Source organism: Microtus oregoni, unplaced genomic scaffold, assembly GCF_018167655.1.
Source record: "Microtus oregoni isolate MIOR12 unplaced genomic scaffold, Mior012 000070F_ref0000104, whole genome shotgun sequence".
NCBI classification, from domain to species: Eukaryota; Metazoa; Chordata; class Mammalia; order Rodentia; family Cricetidae; genus Microtus; species Microtus oregoni.
This window is the reverse complement of record NW_024543977.1, coordinates 6,923,578-6,946,683: the sequence shown is the minus strand read 5'-3', so window position 1 is coordinate 6,946,683 and position 23,106 is coordinate 6,923,578. Positions and strand designations below refer to the sequence as shown.

The following is a 23,106-nucleotide window of genomic DNA, read 5'->3' as shown; positions in this document are numbered from 1 at the left end:
TAATGGTTTTCAGAACCATAAGCTTCTGTGTATTTTCAGTAACAAAAGGCCTAGTTTTCTTAGTAGTGTTTCTTAGTGTAGTTGAATGATTTAACAGGTACATCCTAAATACAGAAATTAGCTAGAGACATGTGACTGACTGACAAAATGAGTGAGCAGGACTGCAGGGACCAGTGTTCTGTCTTTGGCTGCTGAATAATGGCAGGCACTATGTTAGGAACTGTTCACAGAGGATTGGTAATAGCACTGTCTCGGGCTTCAGTTGGTACACACTGTATAGATAATGTCTGATTCCCCCACTTCATATCAGTATTTTTCTCCCAAAAGCACGAAGCTAAAATCAAGTCACTGACTGAATACCTTCAAAATGTAGAACAAAAGAAGAGACAGCTGGAGGAATCTGTCGATTCTCTTGGTGAAGAACTGGTCCAACTTCGAGCACAAGGTATTGACTTTACATGGCTATGCTCATCTTCCTATAATATAACTGTTGTGCACATACACTGAAAGAAAATAGTAAGAATGTAGAAAATTGGAATAGTAAATAAATTATACACTTCAGTGTGGCTTTGAAATATTTTTTAAATTAAGGAATATCGCCCTCCAGACACATACATACAGATGAACACATCCATGTGAACATGTGACCCAAACACACATGTTGAGAAAAAAAATCATATTGAGTATAAATAGCAATTCAAGGGATTTCCCACAAAGTTCTTGTGTGTATGTATGTGTATATATGTAAATCCTAACATACAACATTTAGAAACTATTTCATTTCCCGTTATAATATCAATTCAGTGGCAGTAACAAAATAACCTAGTGTTATTGAACTTGGAGAGTTTGGCCGAGTTCTTTTTATGAAACATACTTCTTCTATGGTTTCTATTAAGGAATCCCAAGACTCACTTTGGGCCTCTTTTTTTCCCTCATTCTCTTGTACCCAAACAGAGAAAGTCCATGAGATGGAAAAGGAGCACTTAAACAAGGTTCAGACTGCGAATGAAGTCAAGGCAAGTGTGATGCTCTAGTGGGTCCTAGTGTTTTTAATCCATCATCATTATTAATCTTAGTCTAACTCTAATATACCTCTCCCCTTCCAAACTAATCTTAGCAAGCTGTTGAACAGCAGATCCAGAGTCACAGAGAAACTCACCAGAAACAAATCAGTAGTTTGAGAGATGAAGTGGAGGCGAAGGAAAAGCTAATCACCGATCTCCAAGAGTAAGTGTTGCACTTTTCTCTGAGATGGTAGAGACTAATTTAGAAAGGTTTCAGATGGGGAGCTAGCAGGTACTAATGGACAAAGACATTCTCACTAGAAACCTGCTGTTTTCAGTAAAATTAGAATTTTTCCCACATTTTTTAGTAAAACTTCCCAAGTTACAGATCAGTTTAAAAAATTTTTTTATATCTTTTGATCTGACTATTTTATAAAAGAGGAACAAAGGAGAAAGGGGTGCCAGCTTGAACTCATTAGTGTAGGTAATTGCTAGCATCTAAAAAGAGTTTGGAAAAAGCATCCTGGAAAACTATGATGATGTTGTTTTGTTTCTAAATAGTCATTTTTTTTGTAATCTAGAAGCCATTTCTTTTCTTCCCATGTTTCCTGTCTTCCATGCTCCCATGCTCTCCTGTATATATGTGTGTACATATATGTTATATATATATAACATTTTATATATATTTGAGAAATCTGTAATAATTTGGTTAAGAAACAAAAGATGAAACGGAATTTTGGGAGATCGTTGTTGTTACTAATACCTTTTGGAAGTGAAGATAAAAGTTTGGGGAGCAGAATAAAGTGATTTCAGGTGGTCATATGGGAAATACCCTGTGACTAAAAGTGTCCCAGCCCCTCTTTCCTACCTGTAGAGAAGTCCTGCCAATTGGCAAATGACATAGAGCAATTTAGAGTTCAAAGCCAGGATGGTGGCAGATACCTCTAATCCTAGGCAGAGGCAGGAAGATTCTGAGTTCCTGGGCAAGAATATGTAATAAGGTCCTATTTCAGAAAGCATATTTCATAAAAAGGACATTATTTTGGCCTTTTTAAAAAGAGGTGTTTTTTTTTCCTGTTGTTGTTGGTGGTTGGTTGGTTTGTTTTGTTTTTTTTTTTCCCATCTCTCTTCATGTGTATGAGTAGCCTACCCCGATTTATGCATGTGGATTCACCATGTGAATGCCTGGTACCCACAGAAGTCAAAAGAGAGTGACAGATCCCACAGAACTGGAGCCACAGGCTGTCTCGAGTCAATATGTAGGTCTTCTGAAGGAAGACAAGTGCTTCTACCCCCAAAGTTACATTTTGATGCTGACATTCAGAAAATTTTGAGGTTGATCTTATATATTCTTCTGTCAGCCAAAACCAGAAGATGGTGTTGGAGCAGGAACGCCTCAGAGTCGAGCATGAGAGGCTGAAAGCCACAGACCAAGAGAAGAGCAGGAAGCTGCATGAGCTCACGTGAGTGTCACTTGGATTCAAGCTTAGAAATACACGGGCATGGCTGCCTTCTACCTTGCTTTGATTTGTGACATGCTCTTATTCTGTAGTGAAAGCAAGGTCTCACATAGACACAGTCCTGTTTCTCAGACTGCCTCTTATTTCCTTGGTGTCTTCAGGACTATCATTAAAACATCTTAAAATCTGATGATAAATAATTTAGAAAATTATAGAATATATTTCTAACATTTTGCCAAATTTGGCTTTTCATAAAAAGGACATTATTTTGGCCTTTTTAAAAAGAGGTGTTTTTTTTTTTCCTGTTGTTGGTGGTGGTTGGTTGGTTTGTTTTTTTTTTTTTTTTTCCATCTCTCTTCATGTGTATGAGTAGCCTACCCCGATTTATGCATGTGGATTCACCATGTGAATGCCTGGTACCCACAGAAGTCAAAAGAGAGTGACAGATCCCACAGAACTGGAGCCCAGGCTGTCTCGAGTCAATATGTAGGTCTTCTGAAGGAAGACAAGTGCTTCTACTGCCAAGCCATCTTTCTAGCCCCTAACCTTAATTTTTTGAACAGAGATTTTTTTCTCCTATACTTTCTCTCATTCGCTGTGAGTTACTTTTCCCCGGAGTCTGAGTAGGTAGGTTGATGATAGTCTTCCACAAGTCTTGAATTTTTTTCCCCCCGAGACAGGGTTTCTGTAGCTTTGGAGCCTGTCCTGGAGCTAGCTCTTGTAGATCAGGCTGGCCTCAAACTCAGAGATCCATCTGCACCTGCCTCCCAAGTGCTGGGATTAAAGGGATGCGCCAACACCACCCAGCAACAAGTATTGAATTTTAAGAAATCATTTGCAAATGAACTATGGTAGTTAGGATAATCACACTGTAGATCAGTTCAGCGTGGGTTGCCTAAAGGTTCTACTGAGGGCTGGGAATGTACCAGGCCTGCACTAAGTCCCAGCACTACAGTGCAGGGGGCATTGTGCTGAGTTTCATCTGTAATTTTGTGTAATATAAAATATTTTAGTCTCAGACAAATTTTAGTATCAACAATTTCTACTTAATGAGTATTATTTTGGATGAATTAGCAGTATACTATATATAGCATATTTTAAAATAAAAATTTTAGCCATGCCTTATATGAACTCTGTCACATACTATTTGATCTCCTCCATTGCTGTATGAGGTCTGTTTCTCCCTGATAAACTATATATTGAAAAAGAGACTGAAATATTCACATAGATTTACGTGGAAGATACAGCATAGCCGAGTGGTGATGAAGCACAGCTTTAATCCCAGCACTAAGGAGGCAGAGTGAGGTGGATCTCTGACAAGGCCAACCTGGTCTACAGAGTGAGTTCCAGGACAGCCAGGGCTGTTACACAGAGATACCCTATCTCAAAAAGAAAGAAAGAAAGAAAGATACAGCGTGGACAACACAAACTGTTGTTTAAATATGAGCATCTTTCTATTTTAACTTAATAAAGTTTGATTTAATTTTTGCTAGATGAAACTGATTTTGGAATCAAAGTTGAAAAATGTACCTGATTTGCTTCGATTTAGGGTTATGCAAGACAGACGAGAGCAAGCGAGACAAGACTTGAAGGGTTTGGAGGAGACAGTGGTAAGAAAATGTGAAAATACGTAGGACTAGAGAATACGCTTTGGATTTTTCTGATTTAATTGTTGTGAATGTAAGACCAATATCTTTATTCTTAATTCAAGGCAAAAGAACTGCAGACTTTACACAACCTGCGCAAGCTTTTTGTTCAGGACCTGGCTACCAGGGTGAAAAAGGTGACAGTGCTGAGGGCTGCTTGTACAGATGTGCTTGCTGTGTGTGATGCTTTCTTAAGTGTTTGGGCACGCCTTCATGAGTGAGTCTGTTATGTCCGTGTTGGTGTGGAGGAACCTTGGGTATTTTGATCTCTCCCTTCATCTGTTTTGTCACCTCCTCCTCTCAGAGCGCTGAGGTGGACTCTGATGACACTGGCGGCAGCGCTGCACAGAAGCAGAAAATCTCCTTCCTAGAGAACAATCTGGAACAGCTTACCAAAGTGCACAAACAGGTAACAGAGCACGTGTCATGTGGCACCTTTGCAAAACCATAAATGTGGGAGTAGGAAACATTTTAACCTTCCAGGGCCTGAACCACTGTGCTCTGTGCTGCTCTGTTGTTTGATTGAACAGAGACGAGGAACTTGCTGGGAAGCTAACATTTTTACTTTTTAAATTTTGAGCCTTGTCTCATTATGTAGTTAAGCAATCTTCCTGTCTCTGCTTCCCAAGTGCTATAATTATAGGTATGGACTGCATGCCCAAGTGAGAAGTTAATGTTTTTATCAACCCTGGTTCAAGTCCTATGAAAAGTATGAAATATCTTTATTTTCTCTGTAGGACTTCAAGATTGAAATTTCTTGTTTATTTATTGGATAGGCTACATTTTGTAGTTAAAGCATGGTCTTTCTCTTTGTTGATCTTTTTGCCAATTGAGCAATTCATATTTTTACAGGAATGTATGTTTATTTTGCCAACTTTAAAAAATATAATTTTGTTATTGCAAAATTAATTATTGCACCAGTATAAAGACTTTTTAGCTTTATTTGTGTGTTTACTTAGGTTTTTCATGTGCATATAAAGCAAGCTGGAGACTTGGCTTAAGTTAATAGTGTTTGCCTAAGATATAAAAAAATCCTAGGTTTAGTACCCACCACTCCCATAAAAACTGGACATGGTGGTGCATACCTGTAATCCCAGCTGGGGCGTAGAGACTGAGGATCAAGGTCATCCTCATGTATAGGAGGCCATGTGGGATCCATGACACTGTCTCTGCCCCATAAAAAATAGTGAAATGAACAGGGCTGGGGTGTTAGGTTTGTTGGTAGAGTGCTTGCCTAGTGTGCTGGACTCCCTGAGTTCTGTCCTCAGCACCATAGAAAAGCTAGTGTGGTGATGGTGCCTCTAATCCCAGCTCTCACTAGAGTCAGGATCAGAAGTTTACAGTCATCTGCTACCCAGTGAGTTTGAAACTATTCTAGGCTACTGTCTCAAGTAAGTAAAGGAGTGTGTGCTTTATGAGGTATATGTCTGGTGTGTATGTATTTTTACATAGTGCTGCCAAAGTGGGAAATTTTTATATGGCACTGTCTAAATGGAAAAGCTCAACAGAAAATGTAGTTTTATTCTAAATTGAGTTATGAAATGTTCATTTTCTTAAATCATCTTGTTAAAAACTATCCGTATTTTCTTTGTATACCTTTAGTTGGTACGTGATAATGCAGATCTTCGCTGTGAACTTCCTAAGTTAGAGAAACGACTTAGAGCTACTGCCGAGAGAGTGAAAGCTTTGGAGTCTGCCCTGAAAGAAGCCAAAGAAAATGCATCTCGCGACCGCAAACGCTATCAGCAAGAAGTAGATCGGATAAAGGAAGCAGTCAGGTCAAAGAATATGGCCAGAAGAGGGCACTCTGCACAGATTGGTTAGTAGAATACACAAAATCAACTTTTACATGATGCCCAAGTAGCTTGTCCTTCAGCTTGAAAACATTTTCTCCTTTATGTTTTGTTATGATGGTGTTTCCTGTCTTTATTTTCCAAATTACTAAAAAGTGATAGTGTTGGGAAGGAAGATAGGAACTAAGGGATAGCCACATTCACTGGACAGATAACTAAGTGGCTGTCTAGGTAAACACCAGGAAAGCAGAAGGATGGCAGCCACACTTAGTTACTCCTGTTTCAGATTAACTATAATTAGTTACAGGTGCTGAAAAAACTTGTAAGAGCATGCAGGCAAAAGCACTTCTGTGCGAGCCTGGCGGCTTGAGCTCGAGCCCTAACCCCACAGTGGAAAGAGAACTGACCTCTGAAAATTACCCACCCGCCAGTTCTAGGCCAGCTTAGTGCACTGGAGAGTTTTCCTGGACAACTGCAGCCTGTGGAAAGAATGTGTGTCAAAAGTTAGCAAGTAATCAATAAATATTTTGAAAGATTGTTAGAGGCAAGATATTATATTATTTCTGAAGAATGAGAAATAACCAAGAGATCAAGAAACAAAACTATAAAAGGAATTAATACATGGAAGCACTGGGGAATGGGTAGAAACCTACGTAATCACCACAGTCACTGTTAAACCGTGTTCTAACCCATCTTCTTACAGCAAAACCCATCCGTCCTGGACAGCATCCGGCAGCCTCTCCAACTCACCCTGCTGCAGTTCGTGGAGGAGGCACAGTTGTTCAGAACAACCAGCCAGTGGCATTGCGAGGTGGTGGAGGCAAGCAGGTGTAAACCTTGACGCATCGCAGGTGTGGGCTCATGCCTGGCTTTTGAGTTGTAACTGTGTGTGGAAATTCTGAGCTGCTGGTTTAGGATTAGAGCTTCACAATAGGACCAGGAATTGTTTTTGTTTTTTAAATGTGTGTGGTTTTATGAAAGTAGCTTGGCATAGATTTCTTGTAGTCTCCGTCATGATTCAGATAATCTGTATCTTCAGTTTTGTGTTGTTTTTAAAACTCACATTGGGTAAAGAAAACTAGCCTACAAATCACAATCCCAGAGAACCTTGACAACAATGAGGACCCTAAGAGAGACATTCATAGATCTAATCTACACGGGAAGTAGAAAAAGACAAGATCTCCTGAGTCAATTGGTGGCATGGGGAACTTCGGACAGGGTAGAAGGGGAGGGGAGAGGCAGGGAAGGGAGTAGAGAAAAATGTAGCGCTCAATAAAAATTTATAAAAAAAACTCAAGTTGGATCATTTATAATAGTTCTTTGTATCCTACCGAATGGTTATGCCCAGATTTATGTCTCCTTTACTAGAAATTTTAGACAATCACATCCATTTTGTTCCAAAATTGAAACTTATATAAATGAACTTAGAAATATGAAGTGTCTTTTATACTATTTCACCCTTTAGATTACTCTCAGAAGATTCCTAAAACTAGAATTCCAAGGTGTGAACATTTTTTAAGGCTTTTACAGTTGCTTTCTAGAAGGGCAACCTAAAATTGTATCTTAATAAAAAATTAGCTTTGGTTGCACCATTGCCAGCATTGAATATTGGTAGTCTGTAAGCTTCTAATTTGATAGGCCCCAAATAGCATCCCATTAGTTTGTTGAATGAGGGTGGATTTTATGTGCATACTTTCCTCCATTTATGTTTCCTTTTAAACAAGTTACCTCTTTATGTCCCTTTTCATTCACCTTTTGTGAGTCTTTTCTTTCCTGTTTTTAAATTTTTAGTTTTATATGTATGAATATTTTGCCTATATATATGACTGTGTACCGCATGCATACAATGCCCTGGGGGCTCAGAAAGGTGTTGGATCCTTTGGGAGTAAAGTTATAGACAGTTGTGATCCACCATGTTGGTGCTGGAAATTAAATCCTGATCTTCTGGAAGAGGGTACTGCTTTTAAGCACTGAGTTATTCCTCCAGCCCCTGTGAGTTGATTTTTCTAATGGGTTTTTGAGTTTTCTTTCTTTTTTCTTTTTCTTTTCTTCCCCACTTGTTTGATGTACATGTATGTATCTCCATCTGTGTGTGGGCACAACTGTGGAAACTAGAGGACAACTTGGAAATTCTGTTCTCCTTCCATCTCTCCACTCACACACACAATGTGTGAGTCCCAGGGATCAAATGCAGGCTTGTCATTTGTTCCCTGCAGGAAAATAAAAGATGTTATATGAATGTTTTCTTTATACACTAGATATATGTGCTTGAGGGCTTTCTTTATATGTGTGTGTTTATATATAGTTACTCAGTTAGTTGAGGACTTTTCTTTATATAGTATAATTCTAAAATTTAAAGTTCCAGAAATGACATATTAGACCTGTTCCCGTGTGGTACTTGATAGCTTTCTCTTTAACTTAGTGATGCACTCAGCTCTTTGTTGTGTATCATGTTCATTTGTAAATAGTCATGCTGCCAGAAGTCTGACTTTAACTACAGAAGTCCTACAGTAAATGCTGAAATTTTCTGGGCATGGTGGCACACACCTTTAATCTCAGCGCTCTGGAGATAGAGGCAGGTGGGTCTTTTTGATTTTGTATACAGCCCAGTATACAAAGTGAGTTCTAGAACAGCTATCAGAAAGAAACCCGGTCTCAAACTCCATGTCCAAATGCACGCTGAAAATTTAAAGTACTAGATAATTATGAAATCGTAAACTTACTGCTTCTGAGAAATGCTAAGGCTGGTTTATTTTAGTTTTGCTTAGTTTTGTTTGACACTTTGCATAATGCTGTCTCTAACTTTTTAATAGAGATTAAAACAACAATATCTAGTGTAAGATTTAGGTGAGAGATTAAGAGGGTGGGGCAGAAGTGTCGATCTGCCTTGCTGCCTTTGTGAACTTGAGCCTAGTAACTTTTTAAAGTTAATTTTTTCTGGACTGGGGAGATAACTCAGTCTTCCAGCTGAGTGCCTGCCACAGAAGCAAAAAGACCTTGGCATCCATGTAAAAGCTAGACACGGAAGTGCACATCTGTAAATCCAGTTTGGAGGAGGGGAGTCTCTAGAATTTACTGGGCAGCCAGGCAGTGGTGGCGCACGCCTTTAATCCCAGCACTCGGGAGGCAGAGGCAGGCGGATCTCTGTGAGTTCGAGACCAGCCTGGTCTACAAGAGCTAGTTCCAGGACAGGCTCCAAAACCACAGAGAAACCCTGTCTTGAAAAACCAAAAAAAAAAAAAGAAAGAATTTACTGGGCAGTAGTAGTAAATCAGAATTCTAGGTTAAGTGAGATGTCCTGTGTCAAAAAAATACATTGGTGAAGCAAATTGCACACCAGGACAGACAACACACACACATGAAAATTGACTCATTCTCCTTTTTAGTCCCTTTGAAGTTCACTGTAAAAAGTAAGTTACAGATTCATGAAAAATAAGTGTTTGGGTTTTTTGCGCAGTTGTAATTAACAATCACATCCAACAAAATTAATATGTGTAATATTATCTAATATCCAAATTTGAATTTTTCTCTTGGCGTGCTGGGGACTTAATCGAGGATTTGTACCTGCTGGTCAAGGGCTATACCATTGATCTGTACCCCTCAGCCCTTCTGTTTCTTGTTAATATCCTATATAGCTATTCTTCTAAATAAGGGTATGATTGAGGACTTTGTATTTTTTCCCTTAGTTTTCTTTTAATCTAGAACATATCTATACCTTTTTAATAGCAGTGATTTACTAAAGACACTCGCCTCTTATCATGAATGTATGCTACCTTATGGATGCATTTAATGTGTGTGGTTATCCCTTTATTCACTGTGTATGGATATAGATTGATATAGCATAAGATTTTTGTTTGTTTCCTTTTTGTGTTTTTGTTGTTGTCGTTTTGGGGTTTGTTTGTTTGTTTTTGTTTTTTGAGTCAGAGTCTTACTATATACTTTGGCTTGTCTAGAATTTGCTATTAGACCAGGCTGGCCTTGAACTTACAGATGTCCACCCGCCTTTGCCTCCCAGCTCCTGGGATTAACCTTTTGTGCCACCATGCCAATAGTTGAAGCATTTTTGATTGAGCTATACTGTAGTGACACAGTAGGAGACAGAGTAGTTGATGTTTCTACACTGAGAGGTGCCTCCCAACTCCACTTTAATAACTGATTTCAAGCCCTTTTATTAATAAGATGGAAACAGTTCTTGAGAATTATGAGTTAAGATCTCATCATGTAGCACCAAGCTTTTACTGCATAGAGACTGCACCTTCTGCCTTCCTAGAGGATGGAAGTGTAAAGCTCAGCATTTATATCTTCAGATGTTTGTGTTAATTCATAGGCAAACCCTGAACTCCTACGTCATTTGCATAGATTAGACCATGGTCTCTGTTAAATACGTACAGCTTATCTCTATAGTGATGGCAGTTTAGAACATAAAGGAGATAGCTCAGCTGAGTGGGTTCTTAAGTCTTGAAGTGTATTTATGAAGTATAATTGTTTATAGGTTTGTTGAATTGCTGGATCAAAGGAGAGTCATCTTTTTATTTCATCTTTAAAATTTTATTTATTTATTTAGGTTTTTCAGGACAAGGTTCCTCAGACTGTCCTGGAACTCACTCTGTAGATCAGGCTGGCTTTGAAATCACAGAGATCCACTTGCCTCTTCCATGCACTAGGATTAAAGGTGTGAGTGACCACCACCTGGATTATTTTTATTAATATTTTTTAATTATGTGTATATGTGTAGTGCCCACAGAAGCCAGTGTTATCAATCCCTTTGGACTGGAATTGCAGGTGGCTTTGGACACCAACTTAGTGCTGGGACCTGAACTGATGCCCTTTGCAAAAGCAACATGCATTCTTGTGCTGATCATCCTTCCAGCCTTTTAATTTCTTATACCAGTGCATCTTCAGCTGATAAGCTGTTGAAGTGTTAAATATCCAGTTTTTTCATTGTTGAGAAAAACATGTATTTAGGGCAGTGGTGATAGTTATTAGTAGTGTTTAATATGTGTGTTTCCAGTTTTACATAGTCAGTCTTCTGTCCCATAGCACTGTGAACAGGTTTTCACTAATTTCAGGTACTTGAGGATAATTGTGTATTTGTGAGGGGAGGGGATATGTCTGCAGACCCTCAAGTAACACAGCATATATGTGGAAATCAGGTCAACACTGGGAGTCAGTCCTGGTCTTCCACATTGTTTGAGACAGGCCCTTCTGCACACTCTAACTATCCTGACAGCTTCCAGACCTTCTCTTGTCTCCTGCCCTTCTTGCAGATACACAGGCATTCCTTCCTACTCCATGTGAGTTCTGAGAATCCAAACTCAAGTGAGCACTTTACCCACTGAAGTATCTCCCCAGTCCTTATGTTTATTTAAGCCACATGTATTTGTAAACTAACTGCTGCTAATTAGTGGTACTTGATTTAAGAATGTCATGTTTACTAGTTAAAAAAAAAAAAAGATTGTCAAGCCTGCTTTCCCCCACTTTTCCATGCTCCAACCCCAACTCATGGTAAGGCCTCCTGCCTCAGACTCCCAAATAACTAGGGTTGCAGGTTTGAGCCACCATGCCCAGCTCTATTTTCTTTATTAAAATGATCCATATATCAGCCCACCTATAGCTTTATTACTGGTGATGAAAAAAATGATGGGATGACCTTGTAAATACTGTCCTGCTCATAAATAGTTCAAGTTAGGAGATAAAGAAATGGAGCTGGAGAATAACACATCAGTTAGGAGCACTTACTGCTCTTGCTTAGAACCTGAATTCCTTTCCCATTACCTATGTAGTGGCTTATAATCATGCCTAGTTCCAGTTCCAGGGGATCCCTCATCTGAACGCCATGTGCACCAGTCAGTCATGTGGTGCCCATGCAGGCAAGACACTTATGCGTGTAAAATCTAATTAAAAAGTACTTTTAAAAGAAATTAAATCATTCCTGTTTTCATCCTTCATTATTATCTGTTTGAGTTTTATAAAAACTAAAATTTTCTCTGCTTTCTCCCATTTCAGGTGTTGAAAATAATTGAAGTTTGAAGAGGACATAAAATCAGTCTTTCAATAACTATAACCTCTATCCCCTTGGGATTGTAGAAATTTAATTTTTAATGTGTAAATTATTCCTAACTTGTACAGCTGTTTCCTATCCACTCTTGTAAACTCTGCTGCTTCTCAACACTGGAGTGCAATGTTGATGTCCTAGAGGGGAAATGACAGCTTACAACTGCAGCCCTATTTATTACAGTCTGTCTTTCATGTTCACTGTGCCAGTGACTACATTACTGGACTGTGCTCTTTGCGATTGCCTTTCTGTGTGTGTTTAATCCTGGTTTACGTTACCTCGCTGCTATTGCTTTTCATTTTTCTTTTCCTACTAAAACATCTTTTTTAAGGAAATATCGCATATTTAGATTAAATATCTTAAATCTTACCACTTAGAACACTACACGCCACAAAATTTATCAGATCAGTGAGTACTGTATTTTAAAAATCCCTTGAGCAGGGTACGGTGGCATACATGTTTAATCCCAGGCAGAAGCAGGTGGATATCTGCCAGTTTGAGGCCATCCTGGACAGCCAGGGCTATGTAGAGAGATCCTGTCTCAAATAACGAAGACAAAAAAAATTTTACTCATTTACAAATAAATATTCCTTGAAATGAAGTCAGGGCTTGTGTTGCTGGTATAGTCTCCTTGCCTCTGAACACATTGAGCACTGAGACCTCTGATTGTTTAGCCAGGAGTTGAAGACTGAACAGGCTCCGAGACTGTAAACTCATGAAATTCCTGTTGCATATTACTTTAAATAGAAGTATTTTACATATCAAAAGCAAGTTTCATTTTAAGGATGAGTTTGGAAATGACTGTATTCCTTTCAACTTCTGCACTTAAACATAGCTTAATGGGACAGTAGTGCCCGTGCTTCTCTGTTAACCTGCCTGCTCGAGCAAGAATTGGACAGATGCTAATGTATCTTTAATATTAGGAAATAAATGGATTAAGACATTATAGAATTAAACAATTTTGAATTGTTAAATAATTACTTTGGCTGATATAAATTCATAGGCTTTAAAAAATTGAGGAAAATTGTGACCAGGACAGATAAACCGTAAACTTAAAATAGATAGTTTATCTGCTCTGGAATCTCGAAGGTTTTCACCTGCTCCACCAAGTCATGTACTATAATTTGTTTAGTTAGAGATCATAAATTGTTTGCAGATCACTAATTCCCAAAAAAAGTCATATTGTTGGCCATAGTGCATAATTTTGTAATTAGAACTGTGTATACCTATTTTTGCCACTCATTTTTCAGATGATTAAACTCAATCAAGTTTATTTGAAGGATCTATAAAAGTAACAGGGAAAGATTTCAATATCTGCTTCCTCAGTGCTGGCATTACTGCAGCCTTGTTAGCAGACCCACAGGAAATGGGGTGTCTGAGGTGATTTGGTTCACAGAGAAGCTTTGGAAGTCCTGTCTTAGAGTCTGGCTGTCAGAATCTTTGGAAAAGTTTTATATACAGATATTTGTATTATTAAAATTGGAGCCATAGTCAGAAGACTCAGAACATAATTGGCTTATTTTTCTATTTCTTAACTATTGTAATTTTCACTTTTATAATAATTTTGATTTGAAAAATAAACTTATTTATTTTTTTAACAGTCAAAATCTTTGCTGTTGTAGTCTGCAGCCTTTAATGATTGTGTTGCTTTTATGATCAAAAGAAACACTCCACAGATTGAAGTGAAATCTTGATGCAGCGAAGTGTAAGGCGTGGTTAGTAAGATGCATGGATCCTGTGGTCATCACTGTTCCACATCAGCTGCATTCAAAAGGACAGTCTTTCCGAATGAAAATTTGCTTTGGCAGTTTTCATAATTGGAAAAAATTCTCTTTTGTCTGAATACAGTAGTTTTAAATAAATGTATCATGGGTATTGGTGCTGTGTAACACAAAATGAATTGTAACTAGCATGTTGTTAAGAAGACACATTGTTAGGCTTTTTAAACTTTAACATTTCTTTTCTATTTATAATTTCAAACTTTCATAAAGTATATTAAGAATTTTATAAATTTCTTTTCAGTGAATTGAACTGCTCTTTTTTGCTATGATAGATCATTAAATACAGCATTCACTCAAAATGGACATTTTTTTAATCATCTAGAATATTGAAAATATTTTAATTTGCAGTGTTTTTTTTGTGACTGGATATATTAATGTTCCTGAGTGGTATTGGTAATTGGTTCAGAAGAGAGACTCAGTGAAATAAAAGTAGTATTTATTCACGGTGATCAATTAAATTATTTGCCTAACTTAATGAAACTAACTATGCATAACTGAATTCCTTTACAACTCTCAGTTTGATTTGAGGTAAGAAGAGAGTCTGAGTCTACCTGTGGAATATGTTGGTTTATTTTCACTGCTTAGTTACATTCAAATATAATTGGTTTGAGAAAATGCCATATAATTTTAAGTTAACCTGCATGCTGTAAATGTGTTTAAATAAAGGAAAAATTTTTTGAAATGTAATGACACTTTTGAACCTTACTTAATGAAGTATTAGCTTGATTTTATATAACTGAATGGTTTGCCCTGTCAGAATTGTGTGTGTGCGTATGCGTGCGTGTGCTTGTGTGTGTGTCTGCACGCATGTGTGTTTGTAATGTGTTGTTGCTTCTCAGACTATAATAGATAGGTCAGAGATTAAGACCTGGAAATCATCAGTCTTGTTTTTGTTATTTAGTGTTAGTTTCATCTTTCTACTCATTTGTATATGTTTTAGCAGTGAGTGATTACTACTAAATTCAAGTGGGATTGACTTTTATTTTGGTTTGTATCTTTTAAAATTACTGTGGAAAGTTTTAATCATATACCAGTGTATTATTTATGTCTGGGTGCTCTATCTGCATGTTCCTCTGCTCTCCAGAAGATGGCATTGGATCCTATTACAGATGGTTGTGAGCTACCATGTGGTGACTGGGCGTTGAACTCAGGACCTCTGAAAGAGCAGCCAGTGCTCTTAACCAATGAGCCCTCGTCTATAGTATTTTAAAGGTATTTATTGATGCTTTTAATTGTCTACTTCTTAAAAATAAAAATAACCTAAGGCATATAGCAAATGCAGGTATGGTGGAACATGCCTTTAATGATCCCGGAAGCAGAGCCAAGAGGATCTTGGGTTCAAGGCCAGCCTGGGCTGTATACCTTATCTTAACAAGAATACAGACACACCAGATACCATTATCGCACAGAAATAATTTTTGAACCAAGTTCTTAGTTTTTGTAAAAAATGTGTTTGCACCAGAATCCAGTTAAGTAAGGGCCATCTATTGCATCTATTATTTTTCTCTTGAAATTAGCTTACGAAGACAGCAGGTAGGCTGCCATAGTTTCCCCAGTAGTGCCCTTTCAATCCTTGAGTATTTACACTACTCTGTTGTTTGTATTTTTGTACATTTGTTTTAGATCCACTGGGATGCAGGTATTTTGTTTTATTAGAGGGGGACTTACCTCACCAGTAGAACTACCAGTATAGTTTATAGTCTCTTACCGGTTATCAGGCACTTAATAATGCCATGGATGTTCCAGTTCAGTAGGAGTTACTGAATGGCAGCACTGTAATCCTATCATTCCTTTTGTTAGCTTCAGTAGAATAACTTGCCATCTTCCTGATTGGTTACCCGAAGATTGGTTTGCATAAGAAAGAGAAAATAAATATCTGATTTTCTTCCTAGTTTCTGTTAGCTTCACAACATCTCTTGCTTCTCTTCATCATTAGTGATGACCAGGTGGTTGTTCATTTTCCCCTCTTTGTATATACACATGTGAATGTACATATGGAGGCTTGAGGCAAACCCCAGGTGTCCTCAATTGCTCTCCACCATTCTTTTTGAGTCAGGGTTCAAATTGAACTTGAAGCTCACCAATTCAGCTAGACTAGCTAGTCAGCAATTTCCATCTCCCCAGTTGCCAAGCAGTGTAGGTGAAGTACCTGTCCCACCAACCCACTTCCAAATTACTAAACAGCCTTAATATTAGTTATAAATGCTCGCCAAATAGCTCAGACTTGTTACTAGCTAACTCTTACGTTAGCCAATGTTTCTTAACTGTGCTTTGCCATGTGGCTCCTCTATACCTTTTCTCAGTACAGTATGCCATCTTGCTTCTCTCTGCATCTCTGGTGACTGTCTAGCTCCATCCTTCTTTCTCCCAGCATTCTCAGTTTGACTCTCCCACCTAACATCCTGTTCAGCTATTGGCTGGTTAGTTTCTTTATTAAACCAATCCAAGAGACAAATCTTCACAGTGTACAGGTGGATTTCTCCCTTTTTGTCTAACTAAAAAGGAAGGTTTTAACTTTAACATAGTAAAATTATGCACAAATACAGTTATCAAGTAAGAATTACAATATCTAGCTGGGCGATGGTGGCGCACGCCTTTAATCCCAGCACTCGGGAGGCAGAGGCAGGCAGATCTCTGTGAGTTCGAGACCAGCCTGGTCTACAGAGCTAGTTCCAGGACAGGCTCCAAAGCCACAGAGAAACCCTGTCTCGAAAAAAAAAAAAAAAAAAAAAAAAGACAATATCTAGTTCATTTGTTTTTGGCAGAACTAGAGAAAATATTCTATTATCTATTTTATCTTTGTGACTCTAAAGTTTTATACCTAATTTAGCGTATAACTAAGGAAAATTTTAACTATGACTGCCTAGTCTTCAGTTCCATCAAAGATCCCAAAGGGATGAAATGTTACCTAATGACAGGGACATCTGGCTGTCTGGATGGTCACTCAAAGTTCTTTTGTAACAGTGGGGTATCCATCTTTGGTCTACAGGCCTAGTATATCTGACAGACTTTTCTGAGAAAAAGGGAATTCTGAAGGATGTCCTAACTTGTCTTTACAAGGTTTGACAGTTGCTTTTTTTGCACCCTACTGATCCAATTGGACAGTATACTGTCAACAATTGAGGCAAGGGGAGTTTTTTTGCCGTAAAGAAAGTAAACTCCATACAGAGTTTCTTTGATGCCCATCATCCTTGAAGTAAATTGGTGCTGTCAGGAGCATATATGTCTCACTGTCAAGAAAAGCCTTATATTATTAAAACATGTTAAATGCATGTTCTGTAGACCTTTGAACTGTTTGAATACCATTTGTCAACCTAAGTATATCTGTGTATGGACCTTGAAAACATACAAAAATGACTATAACTTTGACTATTATAGATGATTATTAATCTGTATTTCTTAATTATACATTATATTTTTAAGTGAGTTGCATAAGCACAATATCCCAAACGAGTAAAAACATAGTATAGTAAAAATAACTTTAAATTTGTATCAATAAAACAAAATCCATACCAATTTAAAATATTTAAGACTAGTAATTGCTTTTTTAGTTTAAAAGGAGATTCAATAATCTACCCTTTTATCCTGTCATTTCTGTATCCCCTTTTTTCTTTTCAGAAAGAGATCCTTGAGTTTAATCTCCTTTGTTCAGTTTTTTTCCCTGACCATTGCCAATAACAACTTGTAACTAACCCCCCTTAGATGTTAATAAATATCCATAACCCATCTTTTGGGAATGTGGGTGTCTTTCTCTAGACTGCTTCCTATTTGGAAGTGCTGGTAATCTTTGGGGGGAACTTTGAGAAAATCAGGATAATTGTTAAGTCTTGACTGGAATGTTCTGTGAGGCTGGATCATTTCAGCCAGAGCCTTCAAACTGTTCTGGATGCTGGATCACCTGTGTCATCCGTTTTCATTGGTATCTGGTCACCTTGCTCTGAAAATACATAAACATACATGCTTTAATACAATTATAGATTGCATTGTACACAAGTCGGCCAAAGATGATCTTTTGTTATATTTTGATCAGATAAAAAATATACATCACATGTCTTATAGTTCTTTCTTGATCAAACCTGATTAACTTGGAACAAATCCATAGCTTTTATTTTCTGTGGAAATAAAAGCAGAAACTTTTTCAAAGTAACTTTTTTTTTGCTTTCATTTTGAAGTCAAGGCATCTTAAAAATATATAGGTTGGTTTAATCCAGCAGCTTTTGTAATCAGATGTCTCTTATCAGCTATTGCTCCTTCCTCAGCAGTCAAAAAATTCAAAGACAATGCAATAACATAGAGTATCCAGACTCTGCCTATTTTCCATTTTTATGAGCTTTTTTATATATTACTTTGCTCCCTTTTAAAGGACTTTATTATTTTAAAACTTTCTTTAAAGATTATTTATTTATTCCTTTACTATGTTTATGGTGTCCTGCCTGCATGGATGCCTGCATGCCAGAAGTGGGCACTAGATCTCATAGATGTTTGTGAGCCACCATATGGTTGCTGGGACTTGAACTCAGGACCTCTGAAAGAGCAGCCAGTGCTCTTACCTCTGAGTCATCTCTCCAGGCTAAATATCTATGACTGTATACTCTTCTCTCTCCCAAGCCTATGTATATTCGTATGTTTTTTACACACTGTAACCCATTCAGGGGCTTTTTTTGCTGAGCATCTATATTGCTTTCTGATCACATGAGATAAATCTTAAACTGCTATGTCAGCCTCCACTGTATCTTGGCTTAGTATGTGGCAGTAGTGCATGGTGGTTGGCTCTTCCCCCAGGCAGCTGCCAAGAGACACCTCTGTAGTACTGCCCACGTGAGAGACTGCAGGACCCCACCAAGCTGCTTAGCTTATGGTGTGCTGGCAGGGCTTAGGCTAGCCGCTCAAGTCCACAGGCAACAGTTGGGAGATCCCTCCACACCACAGCCGCCATGAAAGACAAGACTAGGAAGCTGTGTCTTACTCCGTTGCTGTGTCTAGATCCCTTTCCCAGGCTTTATCGGGTTTAATGTGATTGTAGGTGCTGAATGTTTAGGCACCATTTGTAGATAGAATTTTCCTTTCCCTCCAATCTGCTTCCAAATTACCACACAGCCTTAATATTAATTATAAATGCTCACCCAATAGCTCAGGCTTGGCAATTCTTGTGGTGCAGGCAATAAAAACGTGCATTGTTCATTGAGAGCTAAGTTTTACTTTGGCTACAGAGAATTTATAGTTTTGTATTAAATCGCTAGTGTAAAGAAATTTCCATAAAGCAGGAGCTGAGAGATCACTCAGGAGTGAGGACTTGAGTTCATCCCCAATAGCCACAGAACAACAGCTGGATTTGATGGGGCATGCTGTAGTTCAGTCCTGGGGAGTCAAAACACTGATCCCTGGGGCTCACTTGCCAGGCCAGCCTAGCCTGAATGATGAGTTCCAGGCCAAAAAGAGGCCCTTGTCTCAAAAAACAAGTGGGTGATATCTGAGGAATGCTACCCAGGGTTGACCTTCGGCCTATAAATTCATGTGCACACAATTTGCATGAAGTAGCAGAGTACTGCAGGATTTAATTTTGTTGTACAACTCTTCTCATTAACGATCAGGACCTTTATCTTTGTAGAACTCTGGGTTATAGGGGAGGGGCCACTATGTTCCCATGGTCACAGGGGTGTGGAGTAGGGTGGTAAATGGTGTCTTGGTGCTTCCTTCTGTTCATAGAACTGTTCTTTTGAAAACAGAGAACTCAGAAGTGCTCAGATAAGTGTGTACTATGCTCTAAAGGATAGTGCCTCATTCTTAAAGATTTTGTTTATAAAATGACCCTTCAGTTAACACCATTATCAGACTACTCTTATGCTGCCAGGCCAGCAGTTGAGGCCTCTGAAGTGTGTGGTCTGATCTATGGACAGTTAACAATGGGCCCATACTCTACTTCTTTATGAAATGAGAATTCTGGTCTTACAATGATCAAACTGCTCTAACTTCTCTCAATACTGCTTAAGATCCAGAAGCAGAAAAGACACATCTCTGGCTTTTCCAGAGTGGTAGACTTACTATAGTCAGCTTACCACCAAACTGCTAGATAGATGGTCTCTTCAAGGATGTCTAAGCCCATTGCTAACAGGTGGAACATGACAGTAAAGCGGTGTTTGGCTCAGACTTCCTAAGTTGGTGTCTTTGTTTTAGGAGCAGGTTTGGTTTTGATAGAGCCCACTATTAGCACTCCATTGATGTTGAAATTCCTACTGTGTAGGAATGCGTCTTCCTGATAGGCATCGCACTGTCATGGAGAGTTCTTGATGGCTTCACGCCAGCCTACACCTCTGTTCTCATCTAGCATATCATTTGAAGTTTGAATGGGAAGAGCTCCTTTCCATAGGCTCATTCCCCAGCAGCGCTGTTAATAGGAAAGTTACAGTCTTTCGAAGCCACAGCCTTGATGGAGGAAGTACACTTCAGGGGATAGCTGTGTCCAACTTCCTGTTCTGTCTGTTTCATGACTGGATGCATTCTGCCAGTTGAACTCATACTTCTGCCACCACGCCTTCGTCCCCATGATGACTGTGTCCCCTCTGGAACTAAAAGCCAAAAATAAAGTTGGTTTTGTCAAGCAACAGAATAAAACCAATCCATCATTTTAAGGCACACCATTTGCTCTTCCCTGTGAATGCACATACAAATTGGTATTTTCTGAGCATTTTGCCCTGTTGGATGACAGGTGGAATTTCCCTTGTGATTAGGGTTTGTTTTCAGTCTGTTCCTCTCCATATTCTTCCTTTTCCTAGGTCTGAGTGAGCTCTGTCATTGGGCACGTCTACCAGGGACATTCATTTCTTCTAGCTTTATCTAAGAAGTACTCCCCTTTCAGTTTCGAGGGGTAACTGGATCTCTGTTGTCTTAGTTTTTGAGAAAGTGTCTTCTAATAGGTAGGCTGGCTTCAATGTGATTCTCCTGCCTCTGCCTCCCAAGGTCTAGAACTGCAGGCCCACAACACTATACCTGACCAGATCTGTGGGTTTGTATTGTTAATTTTAGGAAACATTGGTTGTTACTGCTTCAGATACTCCTTTGCTGCCATTACATTGCTGCCTTTGTAATGAACTTTAGTTACTATTCAGTCTTTGTCCCCAACATCTTCCGACTCTGTTTTCCGTGTCGCTCACATTTACTATACCAACTCTGTATCCATCATAAGTTTTCAGTTCTGTTGTTTAGCAGCAGTCTCGTGTAGCCCAAGCTACCTCAGATTCCTTCAGAAGCCAAAGATAGCCTTTAACTTCCAATCTTCCTGTCTTCATCTCCTAGCGTTGGGATTACAGGTGTGAGTCACCACACTCCATTTGTGCAGTGCTGACCAAACACTCAACCAACTGAGCTACACCCCCAACCCCATAAGTTATTCTAAATTGGTAATTATAGATCCGAAATCTATACTGATATCTGAATATGTTCTGATTCTTTTCTGTATCTGTTCCAACAAGAAATGTCTTAGAATCTTTTGTCAAAAGCTGGACATGATGTACTGGTTTAAAATTCAGTACTGACTCCTAGAGTCATTCATGTAACTCTGTTGGCCAGCAGTCTGTACTCCTGTGTCTCTAGTTTAGGGACCAGTACTTTGTCCATGTCTCTTGAGGAGATCACTTACCTACCGTGCTCAAGGGCCTAGGCGCCATCTTCAGCACTGTTGAAGTAGGTGACAGCCGGTCCAGAATGGGAGTGATGTCTTCCAAACTCCTGATCTGTTAGACTGGAAATCAGGCGTCTCCCCAAGTCACTATCATTATAGACTACACATGGGACACTGCAGTCCACATTTGACCTGACTATTCACTGAAGTAGTATGGTAGGTGTGAAGTAGTGATAGATGATGTGGGTATCTGGGGACCAGCACTGGGATTTTGTTTGTACCTGTGATCTTGTTCATGCTCAATCTGAATGCACCACTGACCTTGTAATATTCTGGCTTTGGTAAAATCCATCTCTTGGTGGAATTTCTAAGTAGACTATCACTGTGGGTTTTGCGTTCAGGTCTCCATCTCTGCTAGACCCAGCATCATACCAGCACTTGTTTTTCCAAGAGTATAAAACTTACTATAGAGTTTACAGTCCTACTGCAGAGGTTTGGGACTTTGGCCTTCAGGCATCGCCACTAATTGCCTTTGGGCCTCTTGTCCTAGCACTGGTATCTCCAGTGTTAGTCATAGTACATGCGATGGGTCTGCTTGCAACTAAGCTGCATCTCCTGTGCAGCCCTTTCCTAGGCTGGATCACACTAAAGCCTAGCAAGTTTGTGTCCCCTGGGGTATTAATTACTCATGCATTCCTGTAAACACAATACCTTAGAAACAACATAATGAAGGAAAGTTTATTTGGACTTACAGTTATTTTGGGTTGTTACGGCAGCAGGGGCATGTGGCTTCAAAGTAGCACCACCACATAGCTGGGGATCACATACTTAAAACAAGAGCCTTGAGGGGCATACTGCAGACTCAGACCAGAGAATCTCAACCCTCATAAGGTATTCAAGCCGACATCAAGACCATCATTTTGACAGATCCAACACTGTGTGTTCAAAGGTCAGTCTGCTAAGATGCAAATGCTTGATGTATTGTGCAGATGTGTGTATTCCACAGCACGTGTGTGGATCAGAGGAGAATTCTCAGAAATGAGTTCTCTCCAGCTACTTGTGGGATCCAGAGGCTGAACCCCTGTCATCAGCCTACATGTGAGTACCTCTACACTCTGAACCATCTTACAAGTCCTCAAAACAAACCCTCAACTGCCAGACTCTAAATAGAACTACTTCCAATATACAATGGAAGGGGTAAGCATTCCCATTCTCTAAGGGAAGAACAGATAGTAAGATTGGATCTAGAACAAGGCTGAAACCCCATTCCATTCTCCGTAACCTGTCCAGCTTGCAGGTTCTGTGATAGCATGGCGTGAGCTTGAATTCACTTCCCTTACACTCCTGTCACTTGTTCCACTCAGTGCCTGCAGCTTTCCTCAGCACACATTCTATGTTAGCATCTCCAATATCTTGGGGTCTCACAACTTCATACATAGCCCACTTGGAGGGCTTCCAGAAGTTAATTCACCTCTGCACCCAGGCAGCAGAAGCAGGCAGGTCCTGTGAGTTCAAGGCCAGTCTGGTCTGCAGAGTAAATTCCAGGACAGCCAGAGCTACTACAGGTACACACACACACACCCTGTCTTTAAAAAGAAGAAAAGAAATTCAACAAAAGATAGGACTTGAGGCTAGGGAGATGGCTCAGCAATTAAGAGCACTAACTGCTCTTTCAGATAACTGAAATTAAGTTCCCAGCATCTGTATCAGGCTACTCACAACCATCTCTAACTTCAGCTTGAGACCTCT

At 39.1% G+C, this 23,106-nt stretch overlaps 1 protein-coding gene across 2 annotated transcripts in view; it reads left to right on the top strand.

Annotated features, from left to right (window-relative positions):
- Positions 1-14,426, top strand: part of Kif5b (kinesin family member 5B) — a 47,389-nt gene extending 32,963 nt beyond the window's left edge. For both annotated transcript variants that reach the window (XM_041641492.1, XM_041641491.1), the window contains exons 17-26: positions 328-445; positions 955-1,016; positions 1,118-1,227; positions 2,366-2,467; positions 4,014-4,074; positions 4,176-4,247; positions 4,415-4,519; positions 5,713-5,929; positions 6,607-6,754; positions 11,910-14,426. In XM_041641492.1, coding sequence (XP_041497426.1) covers positions 328-445; positions 955-1,016; positions 1,118-1,227; positions 2,366-2,467; positions 4,014-4,074; positions 4,176-4,247; positions 4,415-4,519; positions 5,713-5,929; positions 6,607-6,737 — 978 coding nt within the window. In that variant the 3' untranslated portion in view covers positions 6,738-6,754; positions 11,910-14,426. The remainder of the gene's footprint in view (positions 1-327; positions 446-954; positions 1,017-1,117; positions 1,228-2,365; positions 2,468-4,013; positions 4,075-4,175; positions 4,248-4,414; positions 4,520-5,712; positions 5,930-6,606; positions 6,755-11,909) is intronic.
- Positions 14,427-23,106: the final 8,680 nt, after the last annotated feature.